Here is a 20,643-nt window from a genome sequence, read left to right as displayed (position 1 = left end):
CCATCAGCCAAGGTCACAGGGGAGGGGAGGGGGGGTAGCGGTTATCATTAAAGAAGATCTGAGACCGAGGGAGGCCACTGTTCCTCAGACGGCCGGCTGTGAATCCCTCCTTGTGAAATGGGGTCACGGGGTTCAGATGGGTTTGCTGATCACGTACCTGCCTCTCTCCATGTGGCAGCAGCCCTGCCCGAGCTACTCAACGTCATCGCCGCGGTGGCGGTTGACACCCCTAGACTTATGGTCATGGGGGATTTCAACCTGCTGTCAGTGGGTGAGACGTCTGAGGTGGCTCGGGAGTTCATGGCTTCCATGACAGCTATGGACCTGACCCAATTAATTCATGGCCCTGCCCACACGAGGGGACACAGGCTGGATCTGGTTTTTGTCTCTGGACAGTGGTTGAGTGATCTTGAGATAAAGTTACCAAGCCCCTGTCATGGTCAGATCACTCTCTCCTTCGTCTCGACCTTCGAACCGCTGCACCCCGCCACAGGGAGGCGGAGCCGGTAAGATGGTACCGCCCCAGGCACCTGATGGAACCTGATAGGTTCCAGATGGAGCTTGGGCCATTTCCTGAGGCTCTGGCACACGCCTCGACTGGAGACCTAGTGGCTGCCTGGGATAGGGTGGCCGCTGGAGCTCTGGATCGGGTTGTGCCTTTGCAGCCTCTGACCCGGCGCTGATCTCATTTGGCTCCTTGGTTTACTGAGGAGCTGAGGGAGTTGAAGCACTGGAAAAGATGCCTAGAGAGTAGTTGGAGGGCCAGTCTTTCTGAATCGGACCGGACACTGGTAAGATCTCATATTAGGAATTACCGAGTGGCGATAAAAGCAGCAAAATGTAGTTATTTTGCTGCTCTTATTGCATCATCAGATAACCGCCCGGCTGCCCTGTTTAGGGTGACCCGCTCCCTGCTCCACTAGGAAGCGCGGAAGGACGCCTTGGAGGGTAGAGCCAAGGATTTTGTTCAGTATCTGTATGACAAAATCACTCAGATTCGGGAAGATCTGGACTCCGACTGGGTAGTCTCAGAGGGAGGGACTGTGGTAGGTCTTGAGAATGTTATCTGGGATGAGTTTGATCCTGTGATTCCTGAGGCCGTGGACAGGATTCTGGGCAGACTGAACGCAACCACGTTTGTTGGACCTGTGTCCCTCCTGGTTAGTGCTGGCTTCCCGGGAGGTGACATGAGGCTGGCTCCAGGGGATTATAAATGCTTCATTGGGTGAGGGTGACTTTCCCGCCGCCTTGAAAGAGGCGGTGGTGAGGCCTCTCCTCAAGAAGCCTTCCCTGGACCCGGCAATGTTGGTTAATTATCGTCCGGTCTCCAACCTTTGCTTTGTGGCGAAGGTTGTTGAGAGCGTGGTTGCGCAACAGTTCCCCCAGCACCTGGATGAAACGACGTATCTGGATCCGTTCCAGTCGGGTTTCAGGCCTGGGTACAGCACGGAAATGGCATTTGTCGCGTTGGTAGATGATCTCTGGAGGGCTCGGGACAGGGGTTGCTTCTCTGTCCTGGTCCTATTAGATCTCTCAGCGGCTTTTGATACCATCGACTATGGTATCATGCTGCACTGGTTGGAAGAGTTAGGGGTGGGAGGCACTGTGTTGCGGTGGTCCTCCTTCTTTCTCTCCGACCAGTTGCAGTCTGTGCTGGCAGGGGGACAGAGATCGACCCCGAGGCCCCTCATATGTGGGGTGCCGCAAGGGTCGGTCCTCTCGCCCCTCTTGTTCAACATTTATGTAAAGCCGCTGGGCGAGATCATCCATGGTTTCGGGGTGAAGTACCAGCAGTATGCTGATGACACTTAGCTGTACATCTCCACCCCAGACCACCCCAACGATGCCCTTGAAGTGATGTTCCGGTGCCTGGAGGCCATGTGGATCTGGATGGGGAGGAATAGGCTCAGGCTCAACCCATCCAAGACCGAGTGGCTGTGGTTTCCGACGTCCCGATATAGTCAGTTGGCGCCATCACTGACTATTGGGGGCGAATCATTGGCCTCCACAGAGAGGACTCGCAACTTGGGCGTCCTCCTGGATTCACGGCTGTCTTTAGAAGGGCATTTGACGGCTGTGACCAGGAGGATTTTTCATCAGGTTCGCCTGATTCGCCAGTTGCGTCCCTTTCTGGATCGGGACTCCTTACGCATGGTCACTAATGCCCTTGTCACTTCCCGCCGGGACTATTGTAACGCTCTCTACATAGGGCTCCCCTTGAGGAGCACCCGGAGGCTCCAACTGGCGTAGAGTGTGGCCGCGCGGGTAATGGGAGCGACATGGCGTTCCCATGTAACACCTCTCCTGCGCGAGCTGCACTGGCTCCCGGTGGTCTTCCGGGTATGCTTCAAGGTTTTGGTTACCACCTTTAGAGTGCTCCATGGCTTAGGACCTGGTTATCTATGGGACCGCCTGCTACCACCAATAGCCTCCCACCGGCCGGTACGCTCTCATAGAGAGGGGCTCCTCTAGGTGCCGTCGGCCAAAAAATGTCAACTGACGGCCCCTAGGGGGAGAGCCTTCTCTATGGGGGCACCTACTATCTGGAATGAGCTCCCCCCAGAGATACGGAGGATCCCGGATCTGCGCACCTTCTGCTGCACTCTCAAGACCTTTTTATTCCACCAGGTGGGCCTGGCCTAATCTTTTCCCTTTTTCTTTTTAATATGAAAATTTTAATCTGTTTTTAAATGATTGGGGTGTTTTAAATCTGTCTGGGCCAAATAGTTGAATTCGGTTTTATTCTGTTTTTAAATTTTGTATTTATGTATTTTATCATCGTTCACTGCCCTGAGTTCTTCGGGAGTAGGGCGGTATATAAATCAAATAAAGATAAAGATAATAAAGATAAAAGCAATATCAATAAATGAAAATGGACTGAATTTGGCGACAAAAAGAAACAGAATTTTCAACAGATTAAATAGCCTAAAGATGGGCATTATATGCGTACAAGAAGTACATATTAGAAAGCAACATACAAAATTATTAGAGCACTCAAAATTAGGAGCTATATTTACTTCATTGATACAACAAAGTAAGAGGGGATGTTAAAGAAAAACTAGAGCCTAAATTAATATTTGAGGATGAAGAAGGTAGGATTTTAATGGTGGAAATAAAAATGAAATTTAAACAAATACTTTTGATAGTGTTATACGCTCCAACAAGAAGAATTTTACAAGAAGTTGCACAGGAAAATTATAGAATTGGATTATGAATGTATAATGGGTGATTTTAACACTGTAATGGATGCGGAGTTGGACTATAAAACAACAAAGACAAATAACAAACCCAGAAAAACTCTCCCAAAATCTTTTTTTTACAATGATTGAAGAATTAAGTATTCAAGATATTTGGAGACAAAAGACATTTGAAAGAAAAACAATACACCTTTTATTCAAATAGACATTTGTCGTGGTCGAGGGTAGATATGATATAGATTTCAACAGAATTTATAGATAACATAAAGAAGTAAACATTGAAACAAACATTTGGGCGGACCACAACCCAATAACAATAACTTGGAAAGGACAGAAGAAAAAGACAAGATGGACACTGAATCTAATAATATTAAATGAAAAAGAATTTCAACAGACTATGGAAAAGGAATTAGAGTTTTTCTTCAAAATTAATAAAAAGGAGGATACATCACTTCAAAATGTATGGGACACAATGAAAGCATATATTAGGGGCTTGGCAATAACATACCTGGGAAAGGAAAAAAAAAAGACAAATACAGAAGAAATTGGAAGAGGAGTATAACTAGAGAAAGATTTACAAAAGGACACACAAAGCAACAAAATTAAGAAACACATGGAAAGGAAAAAACACGAAATAAACCTGAATGAGCAAGAATTTTTGGCAAATAAATTAAGAGCACCCAAACAAATATTTTTGCATAAATAAAATGCAAATAAACCGGGAAGATGGCTAGCATATAAAATAAAAAGAGAGAGAGAGAAGAAAGCAATAAAATACTTACAAGATGAAAAGGGAAAAATACTTTATAGAAGTGAAAAAAAGAAGAGAATAATTCAAAATTATTATGAAAAGCTTTATTATCAAGAGATAATAAAGATAAATTGTATTATCTGAAGAGAAGATAATACAATTTTTAGAAAAATCAGACTTACCTAAAATACCTGAACAATACAAAGGAATGTTAGAAGAAAGAATAACAATGATGGAGCTAACAGAAGCGATTAAAAAACAAAAAAATGTGAAAACACCAGGTCCGGATGGACTACCAGTGGAACTATATAAGACATTTCAAGAGGTGTTATTGCTCGAACTAATTAATGAACTTTTATTGAAAGCAAAAATGCCAGACTCGTAGATAGAGGCCTATGTAACACTTATACCTAAAGAAGATTCAGACTTGCAATTAAGAAAAAACTACAGACTGATTTCATTGTTAAATGCGGATTACAAAATTTTCACTTCAATAATGGCGAATAGACTAAAGAGATTATTAAATGAATTTATTCATATGGACCAAAATGGGTTTCTACCTAAAAGGCAAATTAGAGACAATATGAGGATAATTTTGAATACTTCTGAGTACACTCAGAAAAACAAATGGCGATGATATTTCTAGATGCACAGAAAGCTTTTGATAATGTGAATTGGCAGTTTATGATAAAGCAACTACAGATAATGGACTTCGGAGAAAGATTTATGAATACTATAAAAACAATATATAATAAACAATCAGCCAAGATAATGATGAATGGAGAGATGACAGAAAAAGTTAAGGTAACAAAAGGAACAAAGCAAGGATGTCCATTGTTATTTGTATTGACTCTAGAAGTGCTAAATAGAAATATAAGACAGAATGAAGAAATAAAAGGGATGAAAATTAAAAAAGAGGAATATATATAACAAGCCCTTGCGGATGATTTAATATTTATTCTGGAGGAACCCCAAAGAACAGGACCCAAATTATTAGAACAAATAGAGGAATATGGAGAGGTAGCAGGTTTAAAAATAAATAAAGAAAAAACAAAAATATTGGTGAAAAATACTACAGAAAAACAAAAAAGAGAATTAAGGAAGAAATTAGATATACAAATTGTGAAAAAAGTGAGATAATTAGGAATACAAGTATGCGTAACAATAAAAGAGGATAATTATTATAATTTTAAAAGACAAATTGTGAAAGACTTGGAAAAATGGAAAACTTTGCAATTATCACTTATGGGAAAGACTGCAATAATCAAGATGAATATACTACTGAGATAATTGTTCTTATTTCAGAAAATTTCCATAAAAATTGAAGACTTATTTTCAACATCTCAATAAAATAATGAAGAAGTTTATACGGCAGGGGAAAAAGGCGAGAATTAATATAAAGATGCTACAAGATGCAAGAATAAGGGGAGGATTTGGATTGCCTAACTGGGAATTATATTACCAGGCAGCAGCATTGACGTGGATGAAAGAATGGATCAAATTAAGAAATATAAGATTACTAACTTTGGAAGGACATGATTTGCAATTGGGATGGCATGCATTTTTTAAAAAAAATTTGATTTATATGCCGCCATTCTCCGGAGACTCAGGGCGGCTTACAATGCGTTAAGCAATAGCCTTCATACTTTTGTATATTTATACAAAGTCAGCTTATTGCCCCCACAAAATGGGTCCTCAATTTACCCACCTTAGAAAGGATGGAAGGCTGAGTCAACCTTGAGTCTGGTGAGAATTGAACTCGCAGTAATTGCAGGCAGCTGGATGTTATTTATTTATTTATTTAATTTATTTATTAAATTTTTATACCGCCCCCTCTCCCGAAGGACTCGGGGCGGTGAACAGCCAAGATTAAAAAAACATATAATATAAACATTAAAATACAGTTAAAAGAAAATTAAATACAAAATGGCTCGCCAATTTAAAACGCCTTACCCATAACCCTATAATTAAAACAAATTTAAAATTTCCACATGTAAAAGGGGGAAGATTTAGGCCAGGCCGGCTTGATGAAATAGATGAGTCTTAAGCGCGCGGCGGAAGGTGCGCAGATCCGGGATCCTACGTATCTCCAGGGGGAGCTCGTTCCAGATCGTAGGTGCCCCCACAGAGAAGGCTCTCCCCCTAGGGGCCGACAGCCGACATTGTTTGGCTGACGGCACCTGGAGGAGCCCCTCTCTATGGGAGCGTACTGGCCGGTGGGAGGCTATTGGTGGTAGTAGGCGGTCCCGTAAATAACCAGGTCCTAAACCATGGAGTGCTTTAAAGGTGATGACCAGAACCTTGAAGCGCACCCGGAAGACCACCAGGAGCCAGTGCAGCTCGCGCAGGAGAGGTGTTACATGGGAACTCCACGTCGCTCCCATAACCACCCGCGCGGCCGCACTCTGCGCCAGTTGGAGCCTCCGAGTGCACCTCAAGGGGAGCCCCATGTAGAGAGCGTTGCAATAGTCCAGCCGAGAGGTAACGAGGGCATGAGTGACTGTGCGTAGGGAGTCCCGATCTAGAAAGGGACGCAACTGGCGAATCAGGCGAACCTGATGAAAAATCCTCCCGGTCACGGCCGTCAAATGCTCTTCTAAAGACAGCCGTGAATCCAGGGGGACGCCCAAGTTGCGAGCCCTATCCATGGGGTCCAATGGTTCACCTCCAATGGTCAGCGATGGCACCAGCTGACTATATCGGGACGTCGGAAACCACAGCCACTCGGTCTTGGATGGGTTGAGCCTGAGCCTGAGCCTGTTCCTCCCCATCTAGATCCGTATGGCCTCCAGGCACTGGGACATCCCTTCAAGGGCATCATTGGGGTGGTCCGGGGCGGAGATGTACAGCTGGGTGTCGTCAGCATACTGATGGTACTTCACCCCGAAACCACGGATGATCTCACCCAGCAGCTTTACATAAATGTTGAACAAAAGAGGCGAGAGGACCGATCCCTGCGGCACCCCACATATAAGGGGCCTCGGGGTCGACCTCTGCCCCCCTGTCAACACAGACTGCGACCGGTCAGAGAGAAAGGAGAAGAACCACCTTAGTACGGTGCCTCCCACCCCCAACTCTTCCAACCGGTGCAGCATGATACCATGGTCGATGGTATCAAAAGCCGCTGAGAGATCTAACAGGACCAGGACAGAGGAGCAACCCCTGTCCCGAGCCCTCCAGAGATCATCAACCAACGCGACCAATGCCGTTTCCGTGCTGTACCCAGGCCTGAAACCCGACTGGAACGGATCCAGATACGACGCTTCATCCAGGAACCAGGGAAGCTGTCCCGCAACCACACTCTCAACAATCTTCGCTACAAAACGAAGGTTGGAGACTGGACGATAATTAGACAATATTGCCGGGTCCAGGGAAGGCTTCTTGAGGAGGGGCCTCACCACTGCCTCCTTAAGGGCAGCGGGGAAGACACCCTCACCCAGTGAAGCATTTATAATCCCCTGGAGCCAGCCTCGCGTCACCTCCCGGGAAGCCAGCACTAACCAGGAGTGACACGGGTCCAACAGACATGTGGTCGCGTTCAATCTACCCAGAATCCTGTCCACGTCATCTGGGGTCACAGGATCAAACTCATCCCAGATAACAGTCTCAAGACCTGCCTCCGTCACCCTCGCTGGATCTACCCAGTCAGAGGCCAGACCTTCCCGAATCTGAGTGATTTTGTCATGCAGATACTGAACAAAATCCTCGCCTTTTCCCTCCAAGGGGTCCTCCCACGCTTCCTGGTGGAGCAGGGAGCGGGTCACCCTAAAAAGGGGGGCCGGGCGATTATCTGATGACGCAATAAGAGCAGCAAAATGAGTACATTTTGCTTTTATCGCCACTCGGTAATTCCTAATATGAGATCTTACCAGTGTCCGGTCCGATTCAGAAAGACTAGCCCTCCAACTGCTCTCTAGGCGTCTTTTCCGGCGCTTCATCTCCCTCAGCTCCTCAGTAAACCAAGGAGCCAAATGAGATCAGCGCCGGGTCAGAGGCTGCAAAGGCACAACCCGATCCAGAGCTCCAGCGGCCACCCTATCCCAGGTGGCCACTAGGTCTCCAGTTGAGGCGTGAGCCAGAACCTCAGGAATTGGCCCAAGCTCCATCTGGAACCTATCAGGTTCCATCAGGTGCCTGGGGCGGTACCATCTTATCGGTTCCGCCTCTCTGCGGCGGGGTGCCGCGGTTCGAAGGTCAAGGTGAAGGAGAGAGTGATCCAACCATGACAAGGGCTCGATGACTATATCCCCTATCTCAAGATCACTCAACCACTGTCCAGAGACAAAAACCAGGTCCAGTGTGTTTCCCCCTATGTGTGTAGGGTCATGAATTAGCTGGGTCAGGTCCATGGCCGTCATGGAAGCCATGAACTCCCGAGCCACCTCGGGAGCCCCTATTAAATGCTGCCTGCTGCTAAATGCTGCCTGGCGTAGGAGGCATTAGCCTCCTACGCCACTCAGGCTCCTGCCATACCATTTTTATGATATGGCAGAAGTAAGATACGTATTTTCATAGACATTATGTAAGAAATGCATTGTTATTAGTGTGGGAGAAGGTTAGAGATAAATATTATTTGAAAATTCCAATATGGTTATCAACAATGGAAGCATTGATACACCCAAATATGGTTAATTTTAGAAATATTTTTAGATATAAAGACTTACTTACAGACAAGGGGGAATTGAAAGGGAAATAAGAAATGGAAGAACAAGGGATTGTTCATGTTCTGCTAGTTTTCTGCCTGTTTGTCCTACATAGTAACTGTTACAGACTTTACACCAAATTTTGTAGATTATTCCTTTTTTATTCCTTTGGCTATTGGGTCTCTTGGAAGTTTTGGAAGGCTTTAGTTTGTTTGTGTACTATTATAATGCCATAGTGTTGTAATATTATGTTAGTTGATTCTGAGATGTTTTTGATATATAGCAGTGTTATTTTTGATAGCTTGTGTTGATTGTGCTGTAGTGGGTTGAACGGTCATAATCTTTTGATAAAGCATGTATATTCATTTGATTGGAAGATGTATAGGCAATGTATAGGATTTTTTTCTGCTTTCCATCTTTGCACAAATGCTATCCTTGCTGTAGTTATTATATGTATATATTTTCTTTACTAATTTTCTTTGGTACTATATACCAATAGGAATGGCTCAGGTTTTAAATCAATGTGTTGTTGGATCATTTCTTCTAACCATGTCTTTAATTCTGCTCCAATAGTCTCTAGCTTCTGAACATGTCCACCACATATGATAATAAGATCCTGGTATTTGATGGCATTTCCAACTTTTAGCTGATTTGTCTTTAAACATTTTTGCCAATTTTTCCGGAGGCACATGCCATCTATAAAACATTTTATACTGATTCTCTTTATATGCAGTGGACATTGTTAGTTTATAGTTCTTTTCCCATAACTGTTGCCATCTATCGAGCTCAATTGAACATCCACAATTTTTTGCCCAAGCAATCATTGTTTCCTTTACTTGTTCTTCCTCTAATTCAATGCTAAGCAGAAAACTATAGATTTTTAAAAATTATTTTATCCTCTGTTCCCATGAGTATCCTATTCAAATCTGTAATTTCTAAATAAAGACCGTATAATTTTGCATCTTTTTCATATCTTGCTTGTTGTATTTGCATGTGCCAACTAACAGAAGACATGATGAAAGCTCCTGAATTTTACAATACATGAATAGACTTAACCATAGTTTCCACTGGGAAACTGTGAGGATCTGACATTAAGCTAAGTTTAAAAATGTTAGGAAATTCATGGAAACTTGGCACTCAAGACAATTCGGACTTCAACAGGCACACATAAACATTTATGCACTATTCAAGAGAGTGCACTTGATCAACAATCAAACAGTAAACAACAGATTAATAAAAGAACTACCAAGAAGAAATCAACATTCCCACTGCCACTGATAGGGAAAGCCACTGTATATTAACAAGAGCAAACTGCACTCCCTTCTGGCACTGAAAATGTTACCTAGTTTAATAATGAACACTAAAATCTCAAGCTAATAACAAGCATCAAACAATCTTCTTTATTTCTTGTTAAACATCTTCAAAAAGATAAAGATAGCCCAATTAAATAAGAGCCTGTAGTACAGTGGACTAAAGCACTGTTATTAACATCTGCTGCTTGCAATTACTGCAAGTTCAAATCTCACCAGGCTCAAGGTTGACTCAGCCTTCCATCCTTTCAAAGGTAGGTAAAATGAGGACCCAGATTGTGGGGGCAATAAGCTGACTTTGTATAAATATACAAAAGTATGAAGGCTATTGCTTAACGCATTGTAAGCCGCCCTGAGTCTCCGGAGAAGGGCGGCATATAAATTAAAGCAAAAAAAAAAAAAAAATCCATTAAAATACATATTTTGTTATCTTTTCTGAATTACCACTCGCATAAATCCACTCAAACTTTGGGATTATGCTTAGTTTACAGCATTCAAGGAGAGAGCTCCCTTCTCTAACTAATAATCCAATCCAAACTGCTCCTCAGAGCCTGTTTGGTATAGTGATTAAAGTTCTGGCCTAGAAACCAGGAAACTGTGTGTTCCAGTCCCACCTTTGGCATGAAATACTCACTTGGTCTAACCCACCTCACAGGGTTTTGTTGTGGGGAAAATAGGAAAAGGAAAGAGTATTGTGTATGTTTACTGCCTGGAGTTACTTATAAAGTAATGAAAGCAGGATGGAAGTTTAATAAATAAATAATATTCCTAATTATAGGAAAGGCCCCATTGACATTCTGATTCAAATCTGTTTCTCTTTTCCCCTCTCTATTTGTGTTTTAAAAGTCACACAAGATAAAACAATGTGAATAAGTATCTAGTTAACTTATAGATATTACACTAGAAAAAACACAGGGAGAGGAAAAAATCATGGCTATACTTACGTCTTGACTAACCTGTAAAGATACAGTGTGATAACTGGCAGGGACACTCTCATCCTCATCCTCATCTTCACTAGTGGAACGGTGCTGATGTTGGCTGGAGGTTTTAAAGTGTCTCAGAGAGTTTTCCTTTGCTTTCTTCTTAAACCGTGCTGATTTGGAGTCGTATTTATGATTTTTTCCTCTTTTCTCCTGGGATTTACACCCTATAAACACAATATACAACGGTGCTTAAAAGTTTGTGAAACTTGAATTTTCAGTATTTCCACATTAATATGGGCTCCTTTTTATCTAGAGCTAGATAAAGATAGCCCAATTAAATAAATGAGTAACTTCTGGGGAAAAGTGGTGGACTGTGATTAAGAACAGGGAACTAAAAAATAGATCAGCTCCTTTAATCCTATCTGGGCAAAGCGTGACATGAGACCACCCAAACTGTGTTCCTTACAGTTCTTTCTCTAAATGAGGCTACACAAGACAGCAGTCTCCAAAGGATAAGCCAACTAGAAACTGAGGAAATTGTAGTTGTAATTGGAGCGTTCCAAAGGACATTGTGTTTGCATTTCCTTTGCTAGTAACTTTTTAGAAATTGCCTATAAACTACTTTAAAGAGGTTAGATGCCTTCAAAATGAGAAGGCTGGAAACACTGGATAAGCACCTTCAATCCTTATTATAAGAAAAAAACACCCTGTTTCTTTAAAAGCTTTAAGAATTTAAAATAAACAGTGGGGTGGAGCTAAGATGGCAGCAATGGCTGTAAAGAGCTCCTCCAAAAGTAAATTAGGTTTTTCTTTTTTTAAAATACTTTGTAAATATTTAAAAAATTTTAAATATGTAAATTTTTTAAAAAATATTTTTAAGTATTTTTATATTTTTAACTCATTTTTAATCTATTTTTAATCTATACCTGACTTTTATAAAAACACATATAGTGAGGCTACCATTTGTTTTAGATACATTTTAACAATACTATAAGCCAGGATTTTTTTTAAAAAAAAAATTATTAAATTTCCAAAGATTAAAATACACAGTACAAAAAGAAACATAATACACACACAAAAAAAGCAAGAAAAACACAGAAACACACACACACACCAAAAAAATATAAACAACCAAAAATAAACATCAAACTTTCAATACTAACAACAACTTTTCTGCATCGGTATCTCTAACCTATTTAACCTCTTTACACAAATTCTAGTTCTAAATATCTCTATCTTAAACTTACATCTTTATTTAAATTATCTTGATTTCTATTATTATTTTTTTTTTAATTTGATTTATATGCCGCCCTTCTCCGGAGACTCAGGGCGGCTTACAATGCATTAAGCAATAGCCTTCATACTTTTGTATATTTATACAAAGTCAGCTTATTGCCCCCACAAACTGGGTCCTCATTTAACCTACTTTAGAAAGGATGGAAGGCTGAGTCGACCTTGAGCCTGGTAAGATTCGAACCTGCAGAAATTGCAGGCAATTCGATCTCATAACAAAAACATCCCTTAAATTTTACATTTCACCATTTCATTAAATGTTTACTCTCCAGCCAGGAATACCATTTATATTCCATATTAAATAGTACTCGGTGTCCTCCCTCTCCTTCATTTTCTCTGCACATTTGTATATTTGTTTTATTATGATTTGATCTGGAGGGGTGTGTGGTTGTTTCTAATTTTGTGCTATCACAATTCTACTTGCCGTTAGTATATGTAATATGATATATTGTATACTTTTCTGCATTTTCCCTTCCAGAATACCCAGGAGAAACAGTTCTGGCTTTCTTTCTATCTTCTGCCCTATTATTTCATCCAGCCATTTTTTAATCTTGCCCCAAACTTTCCTAATCTTAGGACATGTCCACCACATGTGGTAGAATGTCCCTTGTTTGTGTCCACACCTCCAACAATTCGGAGACCTATTGAAGAACATCCTGGCCAATCTCACTGGTGGCAAATGCCATCAGTAGAACATTTTGTAAAGATTTTCTTTATAAGCAGCTGACACTGTTAGTTTGTAAATTCTCTCCCATAATCTATCCCAGTGATGACTAACCTTTTTACCATCGCGTGCCAGGAAGGGGGGGTGAGGGAGGTTCGTGCGTGTGCATGCCCACACCCATAATTCTATGCAACCCGCCCTGCGCATGCGCACACAACCCTCCGTGGTACGCTACTGGTACACTCCTGGTACGCGATGGCCAGATAGGAGTCTCTGGAGGCTGGGGAAGAGCAAAACACGTCACTTCCTGTCCCACCGGGAGTTGGGAAATGGGCCATTTCAGGTCTCCTGAAGGAGGGCCTTCAGGAGGTGGGGAAGGCTGTTTTCGCCTTCCCCAGATGCATAGAGAGGATCTGGAGCCAGGTGAGGAAGAAAAACGGGCCTTCCCCCCCCCAGGCCCTCCGGAGGCAGGAAACAGCATGTTTCCCTACTTCTGGTGGGCCCAGAAGGCCCGAAAATCAGGTGGCCAGCGCGCACATGCGCGCCAGAGCTGAGCTGGCGTACCCACAGATATAGCTACATGTGCCACCTGTGGCACGCATGCCATAGGTTCGCCATCACGGATCTATCCCATTGATCCAAATGAATATTATGTCCAAAATTTTTTGCCCAACTAATCATTGTTTCTTTCACAGTTTCCTCTTCCATTTTAGATTTCAATAAAAAATTATACATTTTTATTATCATTTCCCTCCCGGATCCTAATAATATCTTATCAAATTCCAATTGTTCTCTGTATATGCCAAATTGTTCCTTATCTTTTTTATATTTTGTTTTAATCTGTAAGTATGGCCACCAGTCAATTTTTATTCCTTGTTTTATTAGATCCTGTTCTGACTTTAAATTTCCAATTTCATCTAATAGGTCCGAATATCTTACTATTTTATTTAAATCCAATACATTGGAATATCATTGATATCCAAACTGGAACTTTCATATAACGATTTTTCTTTATAATATTCCAAGTATCGATCAAAACATTTCACACTAGATGTCTCTGGAAGTATGTATGTGTCTTAATTTTCCCTTCCCAAAGGAATGCACGCTATCCCAACTGGAGGTCATGCCCTTCCAATATTAATATTCTTATTTCTTAATTGGATTTATTTCTTAATCTTTTAACCAAGTTATTGCAGCTGCCTGATAATATAATTCCCAATCGGGCAGGCCAAATCCTCCTTTGGTTCTGGAGTCCTGCAGAAGTTTACGTTTTATTCGGGCTTTTTTCCCCAGCCAAATGAATTTACCTATCATTCTATTTAGATATTCAAAAAACAGTTTCCCTAGTCTAATTGGTATCGATTGAAAAAGATATAATAATTTAGGCCAGTGGTCCCCAACCTTTTTATCGCCGCGGCCCGCTGAGCGCGCGCAGGGGTGGGGGCACGGCCCAGGAGCTTTTGCGCACGGCCCATTGCACACGGCCCAGGAGCCTTTGCGCTGCAGCGTTCATGTCCCCCGGCCGCTGCGCGGCCCGGTGCCAGGTACTCCACGGCCCGGCACCGGTCCGCGGACCGGGGGTTGGGGACCACTGATTTAGGCAATACATCAGGGGTGAAATGTAAAATGTGTTACTACTGGTTCTGTGGGCGTGGCTTGGTGGGGGTGGGGATGTGACTGGGTGGGCGTGGCCAACTTTTTCTTTTTTAAAAAATGCTTTGAAAAGCCTCTCTGCCGATTAGGCAACTCAGCTGGGATCGTCAGAGACTTTTCAAAGCATTTTTTTTACCACCTTTTTGACCAAGAGGCTGCAGAAAAAAATGCTTTGAAAAGGCTCTGAGGATCCCAGCTGAGCCCCGCGATCATCAGAGGCTTTCTTTTTTACTTTTAAAAGCTTTTTTTCGTCAAAAGAGGTTGTAGAAAAAATGCTTTTAAAAGTAAAAAAAAAAAAAAGCCTCTGATGATCATGTGACTCAGCTGGGCATGGTGGGGGAGGCGCAGGGATTTTTGCTACCGGTTCTCTGAACCACCCCCACTGCCATCGCTACTGGATTGGGCGATCCGGTCCGAACCGGGAGCATTTCACCCCTGTAATACATTCATCTTTATCACGGCTATTCTACGTATTAAGGATAATTGTAATTTGGCCCAAATATCTAAGTCTTTTTGAATTTGCTGTATTAATTTATCCTTTTTTAATCTGTAGGCCAACCATCTCCCTGGCTTATTAGCATTTATTTATTTATTATTATTTATGTAATTTATATGCTGCCCTTCTCCCGTAGGACTCAGGGCGGCTTACAAAAACAAAACAAAGATGTAACAAGGGCATGAGTGACCATGGCAAGGGCATCCCGATCTAGGAAAGGGCGCAACTGGCGCACAAGGTGTACCTGTGCAAAAACCCTCCTGGTCACGGCCATCAAATGATCTTCTAGGGATAGCCGTGAATCCAGGAGGATCCCCAGATTGCAGACCCCTTCTGAGGGAGTAAGGGTCTCCCCTCCCATCACTAATGACGGGGCCACTAGATCAAGAGATGCCAGTATCCACAGTCACTCAGTCTTGGATGGGTTGAGTCTGAGTCTGTTTCTTCCCATTCAGGCCCGAACCGCTTCCAGGCAGTGGGACATCACAGAAAGGGCATCCCCAGGGTGATTCGGGGTGGAGATGTAAAGCTGAGTGTCATCAGCATATTGATGGTACCTCACCCTGAAACCACAAATGATCTCACCCAGCATAGATGTTAAAGAGCAGAGGGGAGAGAACCGACCCCTGAGGCACCCCACAAGTGAGGGGCCTCGGGGTGGATCTCTCTTCCCCTCGTCAACAAGGACCAGGATGGAGGAACAACCCCCATCCCTGGCCTGCCAGAGATCATTTACTAGGGCGACCAATGCCGTTTCCATGCTGTAACCGCACCTGAAACCCGATTGGTACAAGTCTAGGTAGTCAGTTTCCTCCAGGAACTGCGGGAGCTGCTGTGCCATCACAGACTCAACAACCTTCGCTATAAAGAGAAGGTTGGAGACTGGACGATAGTTATTAAGAGAGTCTGGATCCAGGGTGGGCTTCTTGAGGAGGGGACGAACCACCGCCTATTTGAGTGTGGCGGGGAAGACCCCTTCCCTCAAAGAAGCATTGACAACCGCTTGCATCCAGCTTCCAGTCACCTCCCTGGCTGCAGAAACGAGCCAGGAGGGACAAGGGTCCAATAAAAATGTGGAGGCACCCAGTCGACCCATGATCCTGTCCACTTCATCCATCAAAACAAGCTCAAATTCAACCCATCAGGACAGGCCCCTGTCGACTCGTCAGACTCTGCCCAGTAGAGTCCAACCCAGTCCGAATCTGAGTGATTTTATCTTGCAGAAACTGTACAAAATCCTCAGCTCTGCCCTGCAAGGGGTCCTCCCTCACTCCATGATTGAGGAGAGAGCGGGTCACTCTAAAAAGAGCGGCTGGGCGATTTTCTGCAGATGCAATGAGAGCAGCAAAATATTGGCGCTTTGCCACTTCCATTGCCACAAGATAAGACCTAATATGGGTTCTTAACTGTGTTCGGTCAGATTCGGATTGGGAGGATCTCTAATCGCCCTCCAGGCGTCTTCTCCGACGCTTCATTTCCCTGAGCTCCGCGGTGAATCAGGGAGCCACCCGGGATCAGAGACCGCAAAGGCACGATTTGATCCAAGGCCCCCACCGTGGCCTGTTCCCAGACCGCGACCAGGGCCTCAGACGAATCGTGGGATAAGGAGGTGGGAAAAGGCCCAAGCTCCGTCAGGAACCCTTCCGGGTCCATCAAGCGCCTGGGGCAGAACAATCTCACTGGTTTTGCCTCCCAGCGGTGGGGGATGACGGAAAGTCCAGCCTGAGGAGGGAATGATCGGACCATGACAGGGGATAGGTTGACAAGTTTCCCCATCACGATCATTTATCCACTGTCCAGAGAGAAAAACCAGGTCGAGTGTGTGTCCTCCCTTATGAGTTGGGCCCTGTACAACCTGAGTTAGGTCCATGGCCGTCATGGAGGCCATGAACTCCTGGACTGATTCAGATGTCTCCCCGGCCGATGGCAGATTGAAATCTCCCACAACCAGAAGGTTGGGGAGTTCAACCACCAATTCGGCCAGGACATCTAGCAGAGTGGCAGGGCTGAGGCTACGCAGCTGGGAGATAGGTACGTAACCAACAGACCCGACTGAACTCCAGGGTTCCATTTCAGAAGGAGGGACTCACACCCGCCTATCTGAGGAACAGTGACCTCCCTGAGACTGAGACTTTCCCTAATAACAACCGCCGCCACCCCGCCCCTACCCTGGAGTCGTGGCTGGTGCAGCACACGGAAGCCTGGGGGACATAAATCGATGAGAGGGACGCCTCCCTCTGGCCCTAACCAGGTCTCCGTAATGCATCCCAGGTCCGCGTCCTCCTCGTCAATTAAATCTCGGACGAGGAGGGCCTTGTTCACCACAGACCTGGCATTCAGATACACCAGCCGCAGTCCAGGGCTCCGCACCCCTACACCCCTGGGGAAACAGGATAAGGCCAGGGGGCCGGAGCGCACCACCGGCTGGATGCAGCAGGGGCGCTCCCCAGATCCCCTTCTCTCCCACCCCCTGCCCCTCCCAACCATCACTGGGATTGGAAGACCCTCACTCCACCAAACCTCTTCTTTCCCCTCCCTTCACCCCGCCAACTTTGGTCGAGCTAGATGGCTGAACCGTGAGAGCCGCCCCCGGCTCATTTTTCACCCCCCACCTCCCAGGTCCCCTTAAAATTTGATTAAAAACCCTAATTAAAAAACCCCTCAAGACCTGCTTTGAAGCATGCCACCACTCGGGGTTCCAAAACCCGTCCTTGAGGTAGGCCTTTGATAAATAGGAAGGCCATGACTGCGAGAGGGGGGCATCTCGCAGTGAGCGGAGGTCCGCCGAGGTATAAGCCAGTTAAAAATATGGGGAGAAACAAGTGAAAGTTGACTGTGGGCGTCGGAGATGGTAAAAAAAAAAAAACAGGGGATAGTAAATGCAAAGCAGTTGGGCTTGAAGTACCGGAAAAACTACCACTCTCTCACAGCGATGGACAAGTCAAAGAGCAGCTGTGATGATTATCCAGGGGAGTCAGCCACAGCCGCCCACTCACGGCAAACTAGGTGACAAAATCCACCGGCAAAGATCATAACACATTCCTCCGGAATAAAGTAGCAGTAATTGTCCAAAGACTCTCAGTTCCTTCGCCCGTTGCCTGCTGTCCCCCTCCGGCATGAGATCGATGGAAAGCGATGAAAAGGAGGCAGAATTGAAACCACAAAGAGATAGAGAGAAGAAGGAGATCAGATGGCAGTATAATAGAGAAGGGTGATGCTAAAGTCCAATTAACCACTGAAGCTGGTAAAGATAGGCTGGCCAAAATCGGAGTAAGGGCAGTAATCGGGGGGGGGGGCGCTACAAGAGGAGGGGAGGGGTTCCAAGGGGGGAGATAAAGATGGAAAAATTGCCAATCCCCCTCTAGCCACCTCACCAACAACCCTGGATCTTCACTGGCACACTCACCCAAATGAAAAAGTCCCATCCTCTCAGAACAGAAACTGTCCAGTTCTTCCGGTGGCCACAAAGACAAGGGAGGTTGTAAAGACCCAGCTAAATCAAACTGGGCGATAAGTCCCCTCAGTCTACAGTTAATTGAATCAGCTGCCATCGATGCGGTCTCTGCCATTGCCGATTTCGCCACTATCACCTTCCTCTGGCTCCCTACGGCACCTGACGATCCTCCCTCGCCGCCACAGCACTGCAGGGTCCCGGAATAGCTGTATGCGGCTGTATACGGCTTCCCGGCAACCCAGCCGCGCCAAGCAGACCAGCTCTCCGCGGCCTAGGCACAATCATAGAGACCGCCGCCGCCCTACTAACAGCGTCCCAGCTGATGCAATCCCTCCATGCTGGTTCTCGTGCCAGTTCGTGCCATCCCGAAGCCTATCCCTGGTCTGAATGGCTCATCAGAGCCATCAGGTACTCAGCAAGATGGGCATGGGGCCAGAAGGTGGAAAAGCGGCCCCCGACCGCCCCAAATAATCTGAATAATCCTTCACCGTCCTGTCAGCAGATACCCCGGGAGACGGCTATCTTGCACATGCGCAGGACCATTCAAAGCATGTTCAAAGTGTATCTGCTTCGCTGTTTTAAACTTATTTATTTATTGGTTCGATTTATATGCCATCCTTTTCTGGCATAAAAGGATGCCTTCAGGGCGGCTTACAACGCATTAAACAATAGCCTTCATACTTTTGTACATACCTGCTTAGTAGGGCTTTCGCCCCCCCCCCCCAGCGGTGTTCTTTATACAAAGTCAGCTTATTGCCCCCACAAACCGGGTCCTCATTTTACCTACCTCGAAAGGATGGAAGGCTGAGTCAACCTTGAGCCTGGTGAGATTTGAACTTGCAGTAATTGCAGGCAGCTGGTATTACTTAACAGTGCTTTAGTCTGCTGCGCCACCAAGGCTCTTTTGGGCCATTTCCTCCTGGGAGAGCAGATTTATTTTGTTTGGTCAAATCCCTTTCCTCTCTGCCTCTCTTATCTGGGGATGTCTGCATTTTACATTTTAATTCTTCCAATTTCTCTTGTAGATCCAATTGTTGTTTCTTTTTTTCTCTATTTCCCCTTATCCCGTATACAATCATTAGGCCTCTGACATAAGCCTTGGTTATATCCCAAAGGTTCTGTAAGGTCGTATCCTCATTTAGATTCTCCTTCAAGAAAAAATCCAGTTCTGACTTCCGGTTTGCGAGCTTCGGCGACGGCGGTGACTTTTTAAAGACCGCCAGCCCCGCCGCCTGTAGAGCCGCCCCGCGAACGAGGTGCGGCTTGAAAACTCCGAAATCTTGAAGATTGTAGGAGCAGAGACAGCAGGGTACAGGTTGAGCCCCTGTAACCCCCCCAGGGAATTGCTTCTGGGGGTGAAAACAGGTGCGGCTCCCTCCCAACCTGCGGAGACTCCGGGCGGCATGGGACGATTCTGCCTTCAGCAGAACAAGCCGGCAGCAGCAAACTCTTAAAGTGAGAGGAACTAATTCTAACAAACAGCGGAAATATCAACTTGAATCCAGAAACTTGAAAATTGCAAGTATTAGTGCTTTGTTGACTTTTTAAATCAAAAGAGAAAGTGAGCGAGTGAAAGTGATTTGAAAAAATATGGCGTCCAGCATTTGAGTTAACGAGCTAGTGAAAGTGGATTTTTGAAGCCTTCCTGCTTTGCTACAAAGTTGTAAAATTGCTACAAAGTTGCTCTATCTAAAGAAAAAATTTCTTTTGCTAAAATTTGACTTTGCTTTACTTCAGTTTCACCTGATTAAATCTGGGGGACTTTTTTAGAAGTTTCTGTGGAAGAGGGAAAGGAAAAAGAACTTCCCTCTTCAGGAAAACTAGCGTACGTGGCACGATGGCTTCAAAGAAGCAGGAAGGGAAGGCATCAGGGGGGGGATCCCCCACACATAAACATCAAACGCAACTTCCCCCTGCTCAACAGTTACAAACTCAGAAAAAAGAATTCGATGTGGGAGATTTAAAAGAATTTATTTCTAAAACTTTGGATGACAAATTTCAAGAATCACAACAGGAGATAGATGATAAACTTCAAAAATCACATCAGGAATTTTTGCAGGAAATTAATGAAGTTAAAGACATGGTGAAACAGAATCAAAATATGGTGACCAAAAAAATATCAGAAGTGGTGTCTGGCCTGGCAGATTTTATTGGGAAAGTTGATTTTAAAGTTGAAGAATTTAAATCAGAAGTTAATGTTAGGATGAAAGACAATGACTATAAAATTGATGAAGTGGATAATAAAATGCAGAGAATTGA

General features: G+C 44.5%; 1 protein-coding gene across 7 annotated transcripts in view; it reads right to left on the bottom strand.

Moving 5' to 3' along the window:
- Positions 1–20,643, bottom strand: part of GBF1 (golgi brefeldin A resistant guanine nucleotide exchange factor 1) — a 420,074-nt gene that overhangs the window by 33,060 nt on the left and 366,371 nt on the right. For 5 of the 7 annotated variants that reach the window (XM_034435246.3, XM_087872323.1, XM_087872321.1 and 2 more), the window contains one exon: positions 10,846–11,048. In XM_034435246.3, the coding sequence (XP_034291137.1) occupies positions 10,846–11,048 (203 nt within the window). The remainder of the gene's footprint in view (positions 1–10,845; positions 11,049–20,643) is intronic. The other 2 variants (XM_087872320.1, XM_087872322.1) reach the window with 1 other exon arrangement.

The sequence above is a fragment of the Pantherophis guttatus genome, chromosome 6 (assembly GCF_059756535.1).
Source record: "Pantherophis guttatus breed Tessera chromosome 6, ASM5975653v1, whole genome shotgun sequence".
Taxonomy (NCBI): Eukaryota; Metazoa; Chordata; class Lepidosauria; order Squamata; family Colubridae; genus Pantherophis; species Pantherophis guttatus.
The sequence above is the reverse complement of the archived record's forward strand: the minus strand, read 5'-3'. Positions and strand labels throughout refer to the sequence as shown.